The sequence below is a fragment of the Mya arenaria genome, chromosome 14 (genome assembly GCF_026914265.1).
Source record: "Mya arenaria isolate MELC-2E11 chromosome 14, ASM2691426v1".
Taxonomy (NCBI): Eukaryota; Metazoa; Mollusca; class Bivalvia; order Myida; family Myidae; genus Mya; species Mya arenaria.
The window spans coordinates 58,670,465-58,692,186 of NC_069135.1; the positions used below are offsets into that span (position 1 = coordinate 58,670,465).

The window sequence follows — 21,722 nt, forward strand, 5'->3', positions numbered from 1 at the left end:
TAACTTTGTTAGAAATGCATATTGCACTGTTATATATTTTCGTGTATTTGTGTAAAATAGAAACAAAAATGTGTTTTTTTAATTATTTTTTTATTTTCAACTTGTAGGTTTAATTGTAACAATATGGAAATGCATATTGCACTGCCATATATATCAATATAAACGTTATTGTTTGTTATTTTTGACATTTTTCTTTCTTGCAATTCAAAGATATTTTATTAATAACAAGCATTATTTTGCTCTCCGCAAACAGTTATGGCTTTAAAACTTAAGCTATTAAACAACCCAGGTTAAACAGGACAATAAAAATACCAACAAAATCAGAGATCTTTATCCGACAATCATACCTTTCATAGGCAATAAATAGCTAGTCATTTGATAACGAAATTTGTCATCTGTTAATATCCCGGTATCACTTAAGCCGTTATCAGAAAGTAATACCGGGTATCGGCCGATACCGGGTGCCGGGTTGTAGTACCTTAAACCAGGAAGTCGCTAGTTTCGTTTTCTATTCATGTTTAGCATGGTTTAGTTTTGATTTTGAAGATTTACAAGACAACATTAATGGAAGTTACTGCTTTATAATATTGTAAGTGTTTTCTCTTTAATAATCCTTAATAATAAATCGTTTGTACGGCATACTGTGTTATACCTCGCACTCGAATACCTCATGTTTTAATAGTAACAGTTTAGAAATGTTAAAAAACAGTGTTTATTTAAAGCGTATACATGTTTGTTTATAATATTATACCTTGATAAACAGGGGGAGGAGGGGATACCGGTGAACCTTGCGTGAACTATGCATATATTTCACAATACTGTAGTGCACTATTTTAGACAATAAAGCAAAGCAAGCAAGGACCCTAGTCATTCTAAAATGCCGTCCAGGCTTTTTTTTTTAATGATGGTTAGCCTGGACGTCATTCATAATAAAATTCGTAAACATGTTCAAAATGCCGATCAGAATTTGGTCGCAAATTTATTGAAATTATTCCAATTTAGTTTATTAAAACAAAAAAAGAACACTTTACCTGTTAAAACTAATCCTTTTTACATCAATTGCACTATATATTATAAAATAATCACGTTCCGAATTGTTGAAACAACATACATTTTCAAACACCATCAAAATTCACCAAACACCATTGTTTTTGTTTACGAATGTAGCCGAGAATATCCAAATGCATTTTCTTTTCACTGCTTAAGGTTACACATGACTATTAGTTACTTTAGTACAGCTTAGTACGAGCTGTAGTGTCATTGGCAGTAGTTTTGTTAAGGCAACATATTGTAAACCTGTAAATTATTCAAAATAAATTAAGAATGAAGTGTTTACAAACATTTATTACTTTTGTTAGCATATTGTAACAAGGTCATTTAGTTTTTGCAAAATGAATCAAATAGCAATATCATTAAGTTTGTGGAATGTTATCATGCAAAGAATGGGAAGAATTTTCATTTGCATGCATGGCATTTTTTTCAGTTCGTATCATTTTTTTCTATTCTTGTAATTTACCCCTCATTTGCGCTCACTTGGATGTCTTTGAACTTTTGTATGCTTAATATTCCTTTGTTTGGTTTCTTTAAAGCATCCAGATTCTGACACACAACAAAAAACTTTTTTAAGTACTACTTGTCACAAACTTGTGGTAAGAGCAACCTCAGGTACCAACTGGTGATTGTACGAGCTCTCTCCTCCCTACCTTTTTCCTACCAGTAGGCGAGTAAGTTTTCTGGTGTTCCCCAGTGAACGACCATTTGTATGTATGTTGACAAAAACCTGCCATGACGGTTTGAAATTCTGCAATTATTTGGAGGTTTTTGATTGCCATCTTTTGACATAAAAACATTTCTACATTTCTTTCCCACACGCACCTAGCCTCCCGTCTAAAAACGACCATACATTATAAATACTATATGTGTGCTTTTACTTTGTATGACAGAAATTAGAATACTGGGTAAAATTACCGGTTTGCCTTTATAAGTTTTGTTAAATTTTATAGCGTCTCTTTGAACCGCTGGCGCGTTCACGTCACAAACTGGGCATATGACCTTCTATAAGATGACATTTTAAATGTAAAGTCGGCGAAGATTGCACAAGTGTCCCATAACAACCCGAGGCATATTCTATAAGAGCATGAAGGCCAATTCTCACACAGAGTCCCGGCTTTGTCATATTTTAACCCCTTAAACCCATAAGCATTACTTCTGTTTACCAATATAGTTCTTTAAAAAAACACACAAAAATTCTAACTCTAGTTGTTTTCCTATAAGCTTTAAGCTTGACGATAAAACGCACTCTAGTCGGAAAAAAAGCAAACAACAATGTTCTGTAAATATGTTTTTCTATCAATTCCTTTAAAAATAGTAATTTCCTGAAGATTCCCTTTAGTTGAGTTTTGTATAGGTTTTCTGATGTGAGGAATAAGGTATTTGTTAATATAAATATCATCATGAAACATCTGTTCTAGCGAAACTATATATATATATACACATAATAAATTGATAAGTCAGCAAAATCTCTGATTATTGTAAACTTGGATTGTCGTGTTGAAGTCAAATTTTGATTAATAGGTTACACAATAAAACATTTTGATTCACTTAGTGTAACAATGCCGTTGATATACATGTTTTTTTTTTAATATTTAGTCTTATTTTAAATACATGTGTATAATAGTATGCATTGTCCACATTGCCCATAGAATAGTTTGTAAATAAATCTTGAATCCTGTATGTGACGATAAATGTTTTTCAAATTCATTAAGTACAAAAGTGTGGTAACTGATAATGATAGTGTTAGGGGAAGGTAATCCATACTAAAAATACTACTTCAGATTGAAACCTTAAAGTATAGTTGTGTGTAACCTTTTTTTCTTTTGGGCAGTAAGAAAGCTCCTGTCAACTGAAATCAGGTATTTAAATTACTTTTTTGAAGAAATAGCTTGTGAATTTGCAAAATGGATATGGTTATTGATAAGAATTAAGGTATTTATTGGCAGTCTTAAGCAATAGAATACAAATGAAGACCATTTCATTTCATAGACAGTTTTTACATGTTTACGAATTTTGTTATGAATGACGTTCCAGGCTAACCATCATTAAAAAAAAAAAGCCTGGACGGCATTTTAGAATGACTAGCAAGGACCCTAGTATAAAGTAATAGACGTGTTATACGGGATTCTTCCAATCCCTAACGTCTAAACTAGTTATGGCTTCCATAACTTTAATGTTAATATTTTTTTTTTTTTTTTGATGTTTACAACACGTCCAAAAAGGTAATATATAACGTGTTCGCTGAAGTTCTTTAGCTACGTCTAAACGGGAACGTGCAAAAAACGGGGGTGTTTTAAAAATATTGAAATTGTTTTAAGTGAAGTATTTTATGGTTGAAATTGATCATAAAGAGTTATATTTATATTTTACCATGAAAGTGAAATGTTATTTTGCACTAAACAAGCATTTAATGCATTAAAACAAGTTGTTTACCTTTCCAATAAAACGAAAGTTGACTGACACAAACAACAATTATGCGAAGGGGAACGACTCGATACAATCGTAATAACTCGGCATCCTCCGACAAAGCTTCGAGATAGACCTCGTTATACAATCGTAACAACTCGGCCATGGCCGAAATGTTCCGAGCGATTTAAAACTGTGCCCTGAAGCCTTGCAGGTATATATCGTTATGTTTTGACAGAATGAAATGAAGAAAAGCCTTCAAACTGATAATTATAAGTTGGATATTTATTTTTTGTGTATGGAACTAATATAAAATAACATTATCTGGTAATATTTCATGTTTTTATGATATTTTATAGACGCTATACGCTTTAACCCGGAATCCTGATCGGAACAAATACCCACTTTTGATACTAAACAATTTGTACGTGAAGGATTTGCCATATCAAAAATCTAAAAAAAATGTCGCACTCCTCATGTAGAACCTCACATTCCTGATGTTGGTCGTCATGCCCCGTTCTATAGATTCTCAAACACCTCTAGTTGAACCTCAAACCCCTCATGTAGAACCTAACTCCGCTCTTGTTGAATGTACCACCATCATGTAAAACCTCACACTCTTCATATAGAACCTAACACCCCTCATGTAAAACCTTACATCCTCATGTAAAACCTCACAACCCTCATGTAAAACCTTACACCCCTCACAACCCTCCTTTAGAATCTCACACTCATAATGTAGAACCCCACAATCCTCATAAAGAACCTCAGAACACTTTTATAGAACCTCAAAACTCTCATGTAGAACCTGACAACCCTCTTGTAGAAACTTACATCACTCAGGAAGAATCTCACACCTCTCATGTACCCCGTCCTTTAGAATCTCAAAGCCCTCATAAAGAATTTCACACACATTTCGAAGAACCTCACAGTCTCATTTACAACCTCACATCCTTCTTAAAATGTCAAACCCCTTACGTAGAACCTTACACGACTAATTTAGAAACTCACATCCAATCATGTAGACTCCACATCCATCATGTACAACCCCGAACATCATGTCGAATACCTACCATCTCTTGTAGAACATCACACTCCCTGTTAGGATCCTCATACCACTCGTGTACAACCTCATATCCCTCTTCCAAAATAACATCCGTTATTAAAACCTCACACCCTTCATGTAGAACCTGACATTCATCAAGTAGAAACTTACACCCCTCATGTAAATATTTACACCCCCCATGTAAAACCTTACACCCCATGTAGATACTTACACCCCTCAAGTAGAAACTTACACCCCTTATGTAAATATTTACACCCCTCATGTAAAACCTTACACACCATGTAGATACTTACAACCCTCGTGTAGAAACGTACACCTCTCGTGGAGAAACTTACACCCTTCATGTACAACCTCACACACCTCATATAGAACCAACCTTAACGTAATCGCTAAATGAAGTAAACAAAAACATATAAGTATATTAAAGAATGTGGTGTCTTACATTCTATAATTTCATTTTTCGTTTATTTATCGATATATTCTTACTATTTTTTTATAAAATAGGGTCAACACAAGACTAAATCTGTTAAAATGACTGGAAATCGTTGGTTAAGATTATGCGATAATGCAACACATCATTGTCAGTATATTCTAAACTTCTCAGTATAATTCAAATATTATTTCCAATGGCCATGTTTTTCTTATTTGAATACATGGTTGGGATCATTAATGTGCAGAAGAGGGTGTGAAACTTAGGGTAGCAAGTTGGTATGTGACAGCCCCCACCATATTATTTGGTTTATTAATGTGGTACGCTAAAAATAAACAATTGCTGGTAAAGTTGTGACTATTTGTTTTGGAACATTAGGTTGTAATCCCCTTCCCCCTCCAACACTGATCCATTTCATGCCAGATCCATCCCTGTTCAGCTTACAAACGAATGAAAAAGTACGTTTCGGTATATGTTAAATATTCATAATAACTGTCCGACTGTATTAGTCACAGTCTTGTTTTTTCTTTTAATGTTGAAGGCATTTAGAAGAATGGATTCTGTCCCAGGCAAGACGGTTGCAATGGCAAAAGCCTCGGCTTCTGACCACACGTACTGCCAGCCATGCGCAGAAGAAGGAAATAAAATCTCTCCTGATGCCTTTTGTCCCATCTGCAAGGAGTTCCTGTGCTCCAACTGTGCTCGAGTACACAGAAACATGAAGCTGACCAAGAGCCACGCTCTCCAAGACAAGAGCAGTATGCCATCATCATTCCACGGCGAAGAGAGTGAGGAGGAGAATTATATAGAAATCTGCCAACGCCATGGTAAAGAGTTTATAAAATACTTCTGTCCCAACCATGACGAACTCCTGTGTGGGGATTGCGTAGTTGAGAAAATGCATCGCTCATGTGATATTGACAAGATTTCTCAAGTGGCAAAACGATACAAGGAGGGCGCAGAATACAACAATCTGAAGACAGGACTTGACCAGATGGTGAGAGATATCGGCGAGCTATCTAACAACATACTGGCTAGCACGAAATCAGTTGACGAAGAAGGTCTTACCAATATCAACGAGCTTCGCAAGTTCAGAAATGAAATAAACTAATACCTAGATAAGAGGTAAATATAACTCCTAGCAGAAATTGACAACAAGAAAATGAAATCCATGTCGCTCCTCAATGAACAGAAGTCGAAATGCCAAGACATGAAAACTATCTGTGAGAACTGTATATCCAACCTTCAAACCCAAGAGTCCAACAACATCCAACTGTTCATATCAGGAAGAAAGGCCTTTAAAGAGCTGACCAGTCTCCAGACAACACTGAATGACGTCTGCAACAAGAGCAGAGTTCCCCGGTACCAATTTCGCAGGGATCCATCTACTGAACAGTTGTTGGCCTCCATCACAGCGATAGGGAGAGTGGAAAAGACGGATTCAGCTTCAACCAGTGAGCAGCAGAACCGGCAACAGGAACTAAAGCAGCAGCAACAACAACAAGCAACACAGACACACTCGACACCCCTGAAAGGTATTTATACAACCACTGGTGTAAACATGATTTCCTTAGGAAATGCAAACTCACTATGAAACGATTTAAGGAATGAATTGCGGGGTTGATGTCATTATCGGGGTATGAACGCAATTGGGTTGGTCAATGTGTGTGGAGTCCGAAGGACTCCACGCGTACTTTGACCAACCCAATTGCGTTCATATCCCCGATAATGACATCAGCCCCGCAATTCATTCCTTATATTTACACCAATAGTTCATTATTTCATTCAAGAATTGTTAAAAAAATACTTCATTTCATTTAAGAAAACCTTTCAGTAATCCGTTCTTACCCATTCTGTAAATAGAACGACCCGACTATAACCGGAAACATTTTTTTCAAATGACGTCACAATAACGCGGGAAAAGATCAACCACTTGAAATCACTTTAAAACGTAAAATTGAAACACTTCTGGCACTAATATATTTAAAATATAATAAACTAACACTTTTAAAAATGTTGATCTATATTTTACGGGACTGCAGAAATGACGGATTCAGCTTCAACCAGTGAGAAGCAGAACCGGCAACAGGAACTAAAGCAGCAGCAGCAACAACAAGCAACACAGGCACACTCGACACCCCTGAAAGGTATTTATACAACCACTGGTGTAAACATGATTTCCTTAGGAAATGCAAACTCACTATGAAACGATTTAAGGAATGAATTGCGGGGTTGATGTCGTTATCGGGGCATGAACGCAATTGGGTTGGTCAATGTGTGTGGAGTCCGAAGGACTCCACGCGTACTTTGACCAACCCAATTGCGTTCATATCCCCGATAATGACATCAGCCCCGAAATTCATTCCTTATATTTACACCAATAGTTCATTATTTCATTCAAGAATTGTTAAAAAAATACTTCATTTCATTTAAGAAAACCTTTCAGTTATCCGTTCTTACCCATTCTGTAAATAGAACGACCCGACTATAACCGGAAACATTTTTTTTCAAATGACGTCACAATAACGCGGGAAAAGATCAACCACTTGAAATCACTTTAAAACGTAAAATTGAAACACTTCTGGCACCAATATATTTAAAATATAATAAACTAACACTTTTAAAAATGTTGATCTATATTTTACGGAACCTGCAGAAAAGACGGATTCAGCTTCAACCAGTGAGAAGCAGAACCGGCAACAGGAACTAAAGCAGCAGCAGCAACAACAAGCAACACAGGCACACTCGACACCCCTGAAAGGTATTTATACAACCACTGGTGTAAACATTATTTCCTTAGGAAATGCAAACTCACTATGAAACGATTTAAGGAATGAATTGCGGGGTTGATGTCATTATCGGGGTATGAACGCAATTGGGTCGGTCAATGTGTGTGGAGTCCGAAGGACGAGTCCAATATTGCGCCCGTCCATCTCCGTGTTAGAATAGGCGCATTGCTCTCACAATTAATAATTGTTGTTACATAACAATATATTGTACAATGTTACTGTTTTGCTTGGGCTGTAGTGTACACTTATTATATCACTAAAGACTAAGAAAGTTAGCATAACGTATGTTTTTATAAACAATTATGTCCAAAAATAAGCATAAACTACAACCTAATTGTTCCCTCGAGAATACTGTAGCTTAAATCAACAATTCGTCTTCATATACTTAATTTTCATATAATAATTAGTGTTTGTATTTTGTTTTCTATACATTATATATTTCTTTACAGAATTCTTTAGATTATTATAATAAAACGATTCAGCGCGAAATATCCCGCATATACCTTTATTTTAGCTAGTGCGCAATCGCAAGCATTTCAACATGTCATTTAATAAACTAACGAATATTTATGGAAATTTAGGGAGTGTTTTCGTTCCTGAATGGAAATGTTATATGTCATTGTTGTTATCTACTGAATGGATTTTGGGTCGTCAGAGCTGTTCTCAATGATTGAATGAGAATCTGTCGGAACGATTTTAAATATTACTTTTCTCACCCTCACTTGTTTTTTATAATTCTGTATTATGCTTTATAAAGCAGTGCAGTCCTTGTGTCAATATTAATTATAACAACATTTAAATCGATAAACATTATAATACTTATCATTATTACTAGTATTATTATTATTATTATTGATGTTGTTGTTGTTGTCGTTACTTTTATTATTATTATTACTTTATTATTGTTGTTGTTGTTGTTGTTGTTATTATTATTATTATTATTATTATTATTATTATTATTACTTTATTATTATTATTATTATTATTATTATTATTATTATTATTATTATTATTATTACTTTATTATTATTATTATTATTATTATTATTATTATTATTATTATTATTACTTTATTATTATTATTATTATTATTATTATTATTATTATTATTATTATTATTATTATTACTTTATTATTATTATTATTATTATTATTATTATTATTATTATTATTATTATTATTATTATTACTTTATTATTATCATTATTATTATTATTATTATTATTATTATTATTATTATTATTATTATTATTATTATTATTATTATTATTATGGTGGGTCATACTATTATGGCTGAATCAAACTAGGCTGCTTCATTGATTTTACTTTTACTGCTTGATTTCAGTTCCCTTGCATGGCAGCACAGATCTAAGCCAGGCCAAGTTCAGCAGGCAGCCAGATATCTCAGTGAAGACAGCAAGTGATAACAAGACCTGCCATCTGACCGGTGTGGCCCGCCTGCCCGGGGACAGGTTGCTACTTACTGATTTCAACAATCTGTCAGTGAAGCTAGTGAACACTGAAACCAACACAATGTTGTCGCAGGTGAAACTGCCAGATCAGCCGTGGGACCTGTGTCTCCTGCCCGGGGACAGGGCAGCCGTTACTCTGCCTTGTGAGTGGAAGATACAGTTCCTGTCCACTAAGGGTGAAGTCTCACTACAAGATATTGTTGCAGTAGGTGGAAGGTGTTATGGAATAGATTTCTGTGATGACAACTTGATTGTGTCTTTCTTCTACCCAGGTAAGGTTGTGTTGATGGACATGAAGGGAAAGAAGAGTGTGGACAAAGACAGCAGTAGCAAATCTTTGTTTATAAATTCTGAGTATCTGACAGTGACCAGAGAGAGCCACAGACCGTCAATATATGTATCAGACTGGAGCGACACCATCACCATGCTAAGCACTTCTCTACAAGTCCTCAAAACATTCAAGGACGCTGCACTGACTGGACCACGTGGCCTGACAGCCGTGGGGGACAACCAGCTGCTCGTGTGTGACAATAACACCATCATGTTTCTAGACACGTCCACAGGCAAGATAACCCAACTAATGGGTAACGGAGATGGGATAGAGAAGTCATACAGTGTGGCTTACTGCTTACTGAAGAAGTGGATGTTTGTTACCTGCTACGAGAACGACTTTGTGAAAGTGTTCAAAGTTAAATAAAAAGCACGTTCGTTTGGTTGTTGAACACATTTCTTTTGCATCTTAAGGAAATAATGATCTTGATTACTTTGTGTCTGTGATGTTTAAACTGGAAAATTAAAAGAATAGTTTACGGAGAATTTCATGACTTTATATTAGAAATGTAACACACCATAACGACAAAAGTATATAATTGGAAACAATGATTATGGACTGAAAATTATATATATAAATTTATATTTTTTTTATTACAAATGTAACAGAACATGTGGACAGGAGCACATGATTTGAAAACAGTTAATCAAGGACAGGAGGTGTTAATGGAGATGTTATAGAACATGTGACCAGGAGCATATGAACTAAAACAGAACTTCGACATTATTTGTTTGCCTAAAAGAGTGAAATGTTTGAAAATGTCAAATACTATTATAATAATAGGATGCTAATTACTTATCAAAAATGCATATAATTCACAGTTTAACAACATTTAACATCCAACAGACACAAAAACAGACTAAACGTGTATAGCGTTGAAATACAAGTAATATAACAAATTCCAAGCATTTGACTTTGCAAAGTAGAACTATGGTTTAATACACATTAAAAATCAAGAACCATTTTTAAAGTCTCTACCGAAGGCCGCTTTTTATATTATTGTATTTGTGATGCGGAAGATTTACTAAGTGTACTTAGAGATAAGAGCATAAACTTCTTTCATCGAGTTGGTATGTTTACAAGTCCCACAACTGTCAGACTATTTTAAACGATTATATATGTATTTCATCATAAAAATCATAGATTTATATGAACATTAAACTGTTGGGTTGTTTTTCGTGTTGTTGTTGTTTTGTTTTTTTGCTTTTCAAGTTTAAGCACTTTTATGTTTTGATATTTTACAGCTGCACTCACACAGATTGATGGTTTTTAATTTTATTATTTTAGTCCCAAAATCGGCTGATTTTTGGTATCAATGCTTTTAATTTAGTCACTTGTGATATCTGGCAAAGGAACATATTTCAATTCTTTGGAAAACTGCCGACAAGCTTATTTTCTTTAAGCCTTCTTAAAACATTCCGGAAAAACATATCAATTTTCGAACGTAAACATGAAAAGTTGCGATTCGTTCTTTTGTCATCAGTCTTACATCACTGGTTTTCAGAAAATTACTCAAAAAACGGACTCATTCAAAAAAAAATGTACACATGGTCTATATGTGAGAGTACAGCTTTAATACTAACTAGATATGAAAAAGATATTATAAAATTGGTGACATTCATAAACTGTCGACATGAAAATACGAACATTTTATTTACCCATGATGTTTTTGTTATTTCTGTTGCTTCCACATTTAAAATGTTTCATGTATTTAATATGTATTTATATATTAAGAATATATAGCAGAAGTAATTACATGTAGGTATCTATTGATAATTATTATACTTCTTATTTTCATATTACGTATTGATCCATTATCTATGTTTCATGTTTTTGTATTGATTATCATTTTGTACATATAAATAACTATTTAGTGAAAACCCACTTTGTTTATATGTCTTTATGCATGCTATCCATAACATTTTGTTTTCTATTATGTATGTATATATTTTGTTAATTACGTAATATATTATGGATAACGTCAATACAAATTTAAATATTATATTGCCTATTTAAAATGTATAGATTAAATCTCATGTTGATGGTTGATTAACTATGTGTTAAAGACCAATAAACTATACTCTTATTCAATTTCGTGACTTTTAACTTGGAAAAACAGGCAATGTAATAAATGACTAGACGATGCAGATTGCTATTGACTATTTATGCTATTAATAACAAAGAAAATCAAAGGACTACATATATTATCAACAATACATATATAATGGACATATTGATAAGCTGAACAAAAATATGTCGATCACAATAGCTCTGAGACGAGCAGACCCATATAAACAAGAGATGTTTGTCAAACATTATACCTCCCGCCCTGAGCACAATGATGTCAGGATTATATGGACAATTAAATGAAATAAGCATGGACCGAAATGACAGGTGTTTTTTCACTGACACTGGATGCCGTTTAGGCAGTTTTAAGAATATGACCATTCAAAGTGTGAGGATAGAGAGTGTTATGACCATGACCTTTGACTCTATGACTTCAAAATTCATAGGAGTCATCAGCTGGTCACCAAAAATCTAAATGTCAAGTTTGAGGGCCATGGGTGCAGGCATTGACAAGTTATCACACAGACAATCTTTTTTCATTCAAGGTCACTGTGACCTTGACCTTTGACTCGATGACCCCTAAATTCATAAGGTATCATATACAGGTCAGACGCAACTCCAAGTCAAGTTTGAGGGCCATGGGTGCAGGCATTGTCGAGTTATCACACGGACAACCTTTTACCATTTAAGGTCACTGTGACCTTGACCCAAAGACCCCCAAAAGCAATAGGGGTCATCTACTGGTCATCAACCTCCAAACCAAGTATGAGGGCCATGGGTGCAGGCATTGTCGAGTATCACTCGGACAAACTTTTCCCATTCCAGATCACTCTGACCTTGACCTTTGGCCCGATGACCCCCAAAACAATAGGGGTCATTTACTGGTCAGACCCAACTTCCATATTAAGTTTGAAGACCATAGGTCTAGGTATTGTTGAGTTATCACTTGGACAAGCTTTAAAATTATTTTACCATTAAAGGTCACTGTGACCTTAACCTTTGACCCGATGAGCCCCAAAATCAACAGGGGACATCTACTGGTCAGGCCTAATCTTCATGTCAAGTTTGATGACCATACGTCACGGAATTGTTATCACTCAGACAAGCTTTGGTCTACCGACGGACCGACCGACATAACGACCGACATGTGCAAAGCAATATACCCCTTTTCTTCAAAGGGGGGCATAATAATCTTTTTAATTATATATATTAGAAAAAAAACAATGTTTAAGAAAATTGAAACTTGAAACTTTTGAAATATCTTCATATTTTATCAAAATAATAAGAAGTCATCATCATCATCACTCTCTTCCTCAGAATCGGAGAAAACGTTCAGGTTAATTAAGAGACTAGCGATATCATCTTCCAACATCAGCAGCAAATTTTGAAGCCGCTCTTGTCTCTCTTGAAAGAAGTCCCAAAAGGTCACGCGCTCCTCATAATCCAAACTGCCATCGGCATTGCGTCTTTGCCGCCGCCGACGAGGTTTTGGCTCAGCTTTAGTTCCGTCTGGATTCATGTGGAGGTAGATACATTTTTCTTTGAATGGACAATCACCCCTTCCCTGGTCAAAGTATTTGCATGGCTTTTTCCTGCAAAAAGAAACTATAAAACTTAACGTTCTGAGGTGGGGCTGTTGACCTCAATTTTATAATTCTGTAAAAAGGGGTTTAAAGGACCTTTATTAAAGCCAGTGTTTTTGGCCTTGCTATAAATATGAGTATTGTTACTGGTAACATAAGTACCAAGTTTAGTTTGATTATAACCTTGAGTTTTGGACCTAATGACCCAAAAACAAAAAGGGTCATCTACTGGTAGTGTCCAACATCCATGTCCGGTTTGAGGAGAACCGTCATGCAGGCATTGTTAAGTTAGCATTCCCGTTCAAGGTCATGATAAACTTGACCTTGCACCAAATGTCCCAAAAATCAATAGGGTCCATCTTCTGGTCACACCCAACATCCATGTCAAGTTTCAGGACCATAGGTCTTTACATTGTCTAGCTATCACGTGGGTGAGCTTTTCGCATTTCAGGCCATTGTGACCTTGTTTTTGACCTGATGACCTCAAAATTAATAGGGGTCATCTATTGGTCACACCCACAACCTTCATGTCAAGTTTGATAGTAAAGTGTGCAAGCATTGTTAAGTTTTTTACATGGAAAAGCTTTTCACATTAATCATCGGTGTGGCATTGACCTTTGACCTGATGATCTCAAATTCTAAATGGGTCATAACCTGTACATGGCCAAACCTGCATGTCACGTTTGAGGTCCATGGGCTCTCGCATTGTCAAATTATCACACCGACAAGCTTTTTTGTATATAATGCCACTTGGCCAGTGCACTGATAACCTCATAATCAATATCAGTCATGTACTGGTCAGACTCAACCTCCATATCAAATTTAAGGACACAAAGTCGATACATTTTTTGTCATCGGACAAGTGTATTTCTCTCAATGACTCAGTGACCTTAACTTTTGAGCAAATGCGTCAAAATCAAAAGGTTTTATCTACTTGCCAAGAAAGACCTCTTATTTAAGTTTTTGGACCTGTTACTCAGACAAGCTTTTTGCATACAATGTTATACTGACCTTGACCTTTGAGCCCATGACCTGAATATCAATAGGATTCATCAACTTATTACACCCAACTTCCAAAACAAGTTTGAGGGACAAAAGTACATGCAGGCATTGTTGAGTTATCACTCGGAAAAACATTAGTTTACTGATCCACTGACATGTACAAAATTTATGCGAAAAGCTACAGAAACAAGCTCAGTAGCAAAAAGTTTTAACATAAACCCGGTTTAATGGCACTGGGTAAACGCCAAAGACATAGAACATAAAATCACAAACAAGAAAAATGGAAGAACAGCACAAAACTTCACAAACAGCACAGTGCATACAAACTATATATAAACAAGAGCTGTCACTGTATGTGACGAATCCCCCCGAATGTGACATTGACCTATGAACACATGTGGCAAGTTATTTTAAAATATGTCCATACAAGGGAAAGTTACAGCCCGGACACGACAACCTATACTCTATGTTCTTATATGCAGCATTCCATTGGGAATAAACACCTAAGTGCGACCTTGATCGTAGAGGTAGGGACACGGTTCTTGCACGCGACACGTCGTCTTGGTATGCCGAACACATGTGGCAAGTTATTTTAAAATCTGTCCATACAAGGGATAGTTACAGCCCGGACACGACAACCTATACTCTATGTCCTTATATGCAGGATTCCATTGGGAATAAACACCTAAGTGTGACCTTGCCCTTAGAGGTAGGGACAAGGTTCTTGCACGCGACACATTGTCTTGGTATGCCGAACACATGTGGCAAGTTATTTTAAAATCTGTCCATAATATTCTGAGTTATTGAGTCGGACGGACGGACAGACGGTGCGATTTTAATATGCCCACCTTCGGGGGCATTAACATTAGATATGTTTATCAAGGATTGTTAGGTACCGCCTTGGAATGCAGTAAAATGTAAATTTACTGGGGGTTTAAACCAGTTTATGTGTACAAACCTCCCTCTTATCCCAACAACCCTAAATAAAGATCCCATAATCACCCTCTCTTTGAAGGGGCATTATTCTCCCCTTACTAAGTACTTTCTCAACATTATTCCCCTTAACTTTCAAGTTTCTTGGTGAAAAAGATTTGGAGTTGACTGTTGTGAATGTTACAAAATGGCATCATACTTTCAGACAGAATCATGGACAGACAGATCCACTGATGCACACGGACGGACAAGGGCAAATCAATAAGTGGGGGCATAATAAAATCAAAGTCTTACCCAAGAGCCTGTTTGTATCCTTGGATCAGTTTGATTTTATCTTCCTTCGTATCGACCCAGTACGCACTCGGTGTGACAAAATCTGACTGAACACGACATTCTGGACATGATCTGTGAATAACAAGGGCATTTTATTTATAAATCCTTGACTTTGCGTTTGAAAATGCAATCAGATCAAAGACATAGTCCTATTTATTTGTTTTAAACTTAAAAAAATCATGTCCAGTCAAAATGGGTCTTACTAGTATATCAAAACTTATCACAGATGCATTGTGGTCAACTATTTTTAGGCTTTAAACAAAAAAATCTAAGTTGAATAATAAAGGGCTATAATTTGCATTACATGCGACATAATTATCTGAATAGTTAAGTTTAGTAGGTTGGATAGATGGGAACATGTATGTCTCTAAAGTTTCATTGCATATGCTGTTTTTGCGGAGATATTGACTTAAATGTGCTTATATACAAAACCTTAACATGTTACACAGGCTGACTATTCTTTAAAAAAAAGAGCTAAAATGAAGTTTACATCAACTACAACCATCACATGAAATGTGACCCCCAAATGAAAGCATATCTTACGAGGGGATCAATTTGAATACAGGTTTGTAGTCAATCCTGGATTACTACGGTATGAATATATTGGCAGTGCAGTAATATATCTCTTCAAATATTAATACAAGTCTAGCATTATGTTTAACCTTCCTACGACTTTTAGCCTCGATAGTTCTTCTTACCTGATTGTCTTAATATCAAACTGTTTTGATGCCCTCCATTTTCGAATACACGCGAGACAGAAGCAGTGGGAGCAATCGGAGAGAATACCAAATCTCTGCTCGGCCGTTGGCTGTTTTTTCAACACTGTGTCCATACAGACCCCACACTGCTTGTCTTTACTGCGCGCAATTGCGAATGATAGCTCCATGTCTCTCTCATACTGCTGTAAACATTCCGGTCAAAATAGAAAAATACAAGCTTTGGAGGTAGGGATTGGAAATCGGGTAAAGATCTTTTTCAATCATTGTAAAAATATGGTCAAACCACGCGTTCATTTTTTTAGCTCACAAAGTGCTTAAGGTGAGCTATCGTGATCGGTCTATGTCCGGCGTCTGTCGTCCAGCGTCAACAATTAATTATAAATAAATCTTCTCCTAAACCACTTGGACAATCCTAATGAAACGTAATATAAATGATCCATGGTTGGTGCTCTTTCAAAATCGTTCAAAGAAATGAATTACCGGTACATGCAGAACTCTGGTCGCCATTGCAATTATCTTGTGTTGGATGGAAATTGAGACATTGTTACCTGAGGCTGTTCATATTGTAGTTTTATCAAATCTTCAAAGTTATAGCAGTTATATATTTTATTGGATGGTGCGCTGTCTGTCGTTCGTGTGTTCTACACTGTTGCTTGTGAAAATCAAATTATGCCTCTAGGTACAAAACTCGTTATGCCATGAGGTTTCCTGTGGACTGTGTCGTCTGATACCACTAGGCCCAGACCTACTGTCTTATTTTTGAAACTACAGCGAAGAGATTTTGACCATGTTCACTATTCTGTAAACAAATAACAATGTTGTGGTTGGATGACCTTGACTGTGACCTGTTAGCCTACTTTCTTATTTTTGAACCTACAGCAATGAAATTTTGACCGTGTATTCAGTTTTGATAACAAATATCAATGATGTGCTTTGATTACATTTATTGCACCTTTCTTTTGTTATGAAATTTGGAATATGTGTACAGCTTGAACACATATATCGATTTTGACATTGCCAGGCGACCTTTTGACCTACTTTCTTATTTTTGAAGCTCCAGTTTTGAATTTTGGATCATGTCTACAGCTTTGATAACAAATATCAAGCTATATTTATTAAAAAGGTTAAACACGTTTACTCAGGAGAGCGATTTAGGGCCAACATGGTCCTCTTGTTTTATAATGAGGTCGGAAATCGGACTAATAATCATTGGAAATAATCAATCAAACCATCTTATCAAATTTCAATAATTAAATTAAAATAATAAATAGTTAAACTTTAAAAAAAAACATGCTTTGAAAAGTTAACTAGTGTTCTTTATTTAAAGACGAACAAAATCCAAAACAAGTACTTGTCTATGCTCCAAGTTTTGTTTCTCGTCTCCTGGCAACAAAACAGCAAACCTACAAAGGTCACACGTCGCCATGACGATATTCGCACTCGTCACCATACGGGCATTCACGATCAGCCGAAAACGGGCACAGCAGTTGACCTGAACTTACTACCGGAACTTAACCAAAATAAGGGAGGGCTCGGTATTTTCAAGATTGTTTGCTGCAGCGTGTGCATAGGAGTTTGGAACTGAAAAATAGAAAATTAGAGAAACAAATATTATTTTTGGCTTTTATGTTGCCATTGAGCAAACTTTTTGACACTAGAAATTCAAGAAATCATGCATTTTTACACTTTAAATTCAAGAGTATCAAGCATTATTACACTTTAAATTCAAGACATATTATATTTTAACACTTTAAATTCAAGAGTATCATGCATTTATACACTTGAAGTGTAAGAGTATCATGCATATTTACACTTGAAATTCAAGAGTATCATGCATTTTTACACTTAAAATTCAAGAGTATCATGCATTTTTACACTTGAAATTCAAGATATTTTATATTTTAACACTTTAAATTCAAGAGTTGTATGCATTTATACACTTGAAGTTCAAGCAATTATGCATATTTAGACTTGAAATTCAAGAGTATCATGCATATTTACACTTGGATTTCAAGATATCATGCATTTTTAAACTTGAAGTTCAAGATATTTTGTATATATAAATGCCAAATTGCCCTAAAACTTTAACCGAACGCCAACATAGGGGCGAGTAATAAAGTCGCCTTATTCTTCAATTATCGCACAAAAAAAAAACCAACAGCCAGTTGTATAAAACTGTCTAACTCTATTGTCTGGATAAAGTTAGGCCCAAAACTATTTTGAATGGACAATATTTATTTGCTAATTATTTTTGACCAATACAAATTCTGAATAAATCAAAACAAAAGCTTACTGGAATAACACTGAAACGGCTGGCCAGGAACATATTCGGAAGCCTTTACCCATTCTTCAGGGGGCTTTGGAGTGGTGGGTGTGCTGGGCTCCTTATTTAAGGCCTTCTTAAAGGGGAAAATTCCACTTGTTACAGGTTCGGAACTGGAAACAGAGATTGGCGCGTGGGATTTCTGAGGCACGGGGTTCAATGGTGTGCTTTTCTTATGACTTTCTGGTTGGAAGTTGGACCATGGCTTTATATGATCATACCTGAAAATGATTTTTGCAAGAACTAGAGCATATATACATGTACTTTTGTTGCAGTAATTGTAAATACTGTTGTACATATATATAAAGCCCTAGTTTTTTAAAAAGCTACATAATAAAACACACACTTAAAAAATATTTTACTTGGTCCTTAACCTGCATCTTTCCCCATACAGGATCCCTGGATGTAGTACTTGCAAACATTGTCTACCGGATTGTGACGTTGGATTAATCATTGGAGTAATTACAAATATCTCCTTTCCTGCAGGACCCATGGACATAGTACCTGCAAAAAGATTTGAACTTAACCAGATGAAAATCCCCAAAACCAGACACTTTACTTTTCCTTCTATTTAAGTATAGAAATAACTTTTTATAATTGAATTTCTGTACAAATATGCAATGAATCAAAACTAAATGATTAGCATTAATGCCGAATGAATAGACATGCACATTTAGGATGTCATAGTAGTTTCCATTGTATTATGAATTAGTGTCCAAATGTATTCAACTTTACAAACATTAATGTTATGAGTTGTATAAAAAATACTGATATCTAAATTTCGCAAAACGCTATGACTAATCAAACCAATTATACATGAGTTAATGTCTATTATTATGTATTTATTGCTGATATACCCTTTTCCACCCTCGAGTGAATAAATGTAAAATTAAAACAACCATATACAATGCATACACTTATACAACATATATATTAAGCAAAGCAGTAACTTCATTGTAATGTTATAATTAGTAAAGACATACGTATGTGGTAAAATACAATGCAATATGAATAAGCTTGTTATGGGAAATAGTTTAAAACTGTTTGGGTCAATCCCTTCCTGCTGAGAATGATGTGAATCATGAAATCAATGCCAGGCTACTGCCCCGATAACCCCGGAAAGAACAATAAATTAATTCTGGTTGTTTCATTAAAAACTAGTCTTATTTTCTGCACCTGTTTTTTCAACTTTCCGAAAAAAAAATGCCAGTAATTAAATGTGCTTGGAAGGTGTGGTTTATATCAACCATTCATTCAAAAAGCATACAGTTACAAAAGTCACAACAGCTGCATGTACATATTAATATATCGATCACATGAGTTACCAGGAGCATAGATATGATATGAACATATTTAATATCACAAAAAGTGCAAGTTATTGAAAACGTCAGAACAATTATAGTATGATATGATGTGATAAGCGTATTGACATACTGCGATACTCTTATTGATAGGATGCGATACCCGCTTTGATGATACTTATAACCAAAGTTCATGAACTCGTATTTGGACAAAAAAATAATTTTCCCGATTTGGCGTCCAAAAAACAATAACACTTATTTTATTATTTTTCTACTTTATGATATTAAAAGTTCAGCTAAATTGTAAAGAAGTATTTTGGTTTTAGTGGGTGCAATCCCATGCTGGTAAAGTCAAGAAAAAAGAAATACGGCGCCTTAACAACAAGGCTAAATTAGTTTATCAAAAGAAGTTGATAACATTCAGTGACAAAAAAATCAAGCAACAACAAAGCTATTATTTAAAGATTCTAGCGATACACTAATGCTAATAAAAATGTGGTTTTCAAGACAATGTATTTTGAAGGGTTCCAGATTTAGTGTCTTTGGTTAAACACTTAAACACGTGTGATTAGCAAACCTTTATTTCGTCATACAAAAAGACACGTGCAGAATACAAAACATGACATAGTACTTTAAAGATGCGCATTTGTTTGGAAGAAACTACTGATTGTCATTCATCGTGTTATAAATGCATACGTTGTAACATACTATGAATATAAGAAATAATTATTCATATTGCTCTAAAATGAGTTTTAGATAAAATTTCAGATAAGGTGTCAGTATGTTTAACCGATATCTTACATTTGATTTGAGGCCACAATTTGTGTATCTATTTGTTTCATGTAGACTCATATTCCACGTAAAACAAAACAAAACATGAACAATTGCTGTTGTACAACATTCAAAGACACACTTTTTATTCACATGAAATGTTGGCTATTAAAGCGGCTTACACAATTCAGTAGGAAATCATATAGAAAATTACTTATTCGGCTACAAACAACCAATTTACCGAACTCCATAGGGAATACTATTTTCAATATGTGCACTTGTAACTATACGATTTGTAAACAGAGTCAAAGTATGGATGAATACATTTTATTCAAACAAGCAATTGTTTCATCTCTTTCATTTAATTTTCAGAACTGAACACAAGCACTCTTTTTTGTATCAGCATTTAGTCTACGAGGGACTGTACCTCACACTCCTCATGTAGTACCTATAACTCCATTTGTTCTCCCTCTCTACCTCGTACATTTCCTAACAATCCTCTTGTAGAACCTCGTATCCCTTTTGTAGAACCTCGTATCCCTTTTGTAGAATCTCGATTCCCTCATGTAGCACCTCATAACCATCATATATACTATCGTCACCCAAATGAAGTACCAATAAAAGCCCATGTGATACCTAACCGCACTAACATAGTACCTCATATCCCTCTTGTAGTCCCTAATTTCCCTCATAAAGCACCTCACTCCCCTCATGTAGTACAAAACTTATGTAGTGTTTAGTACACCAAATGTACTACCTCACCCCTAATAAAGTACCTCACTACTCTCGTGTAGTACCTCATATCCCTTTTTTAGTACCTAATTTCTCTCGCGTAGCACCTCACACCCCTCACACCCCTCATGTAGTACTTCAACCCCTAATGTAGCACCTCACACCCCTCATGTAGTACTTCAACCCCTCATGTAGTACTTCAACCCCTAATGTAGCACCTCACACCCCTCATGTAGTACTTCAACCCCTAATGTAGCACCTCACACCCCTCATGTAGTACTTCAACCCCTAATGTAGCACCTCACACCCCTCATGTAGTACTTCAACCCCTAATGTAGCACCTCACACCCCTCTTGTAGTACTGCACCCCCTAATGTAACACCTCACACCCCTCTTGTAGTACTACACCCT

General features: G+C 35.3%; 2 protein-coding genes and 1 pseudogene across 2 annotated transcripts; 2 read left to right on the forward strand and 1 right to left on the reverse strand.

Moving 5' to 3' along the window:
• Positions 1–451: 451 nt before the first annotated feature.
• LOC128215838 (transcription intermediary factor 1-alpha-like) lies at positions 452–6,084 on the forward strand. The gene is made up of 2 exons (XM_052922449.1): positions 452–589; positions 5,497–6,084. Exon 2 carries the CDS (start codon positions 5,509–5,511, stop codon positions 6,064–6,066), a length of 558 nt encoding a protein of 185 aa, XP_052778409.1. The 5' UTR covers positions 452–589; positions 5,497–5,508; the 3' UTR covers positions 6,067–6,084.
• Positions 6,085–6,106: 22 nt separating this feature from the next.
• On the forward strand, positions 6,107–9,913 carry LOC128216305 (uncharacterized). The gene is made up of 4 exons (XM_052922871.1): positions 6,107–6,490; positions 6,998–7,102; positions 7,612–7,716; positions 9,090–9,913. Exons 1-4 carry the CDS (start codon positions 6,118–6,120, stop codon positions 9,911–9,913), a joined length of 1,407 nt encoding a protein of 468 aa, XP_052778831.1. The 5' UTR covers positions 6,107–6,117.
• Positions 9,914–12,234: 2,321 nt separating this feature from the next.
• On the reverse strand, positions 12,235–21,065 carry LOC128216306 (probable E3 ubiquitin-protein ligase makorin-1; annotated as a pseudogene).
• Positions 21,066–21,722: the final 657 nt, after the last annotated feature.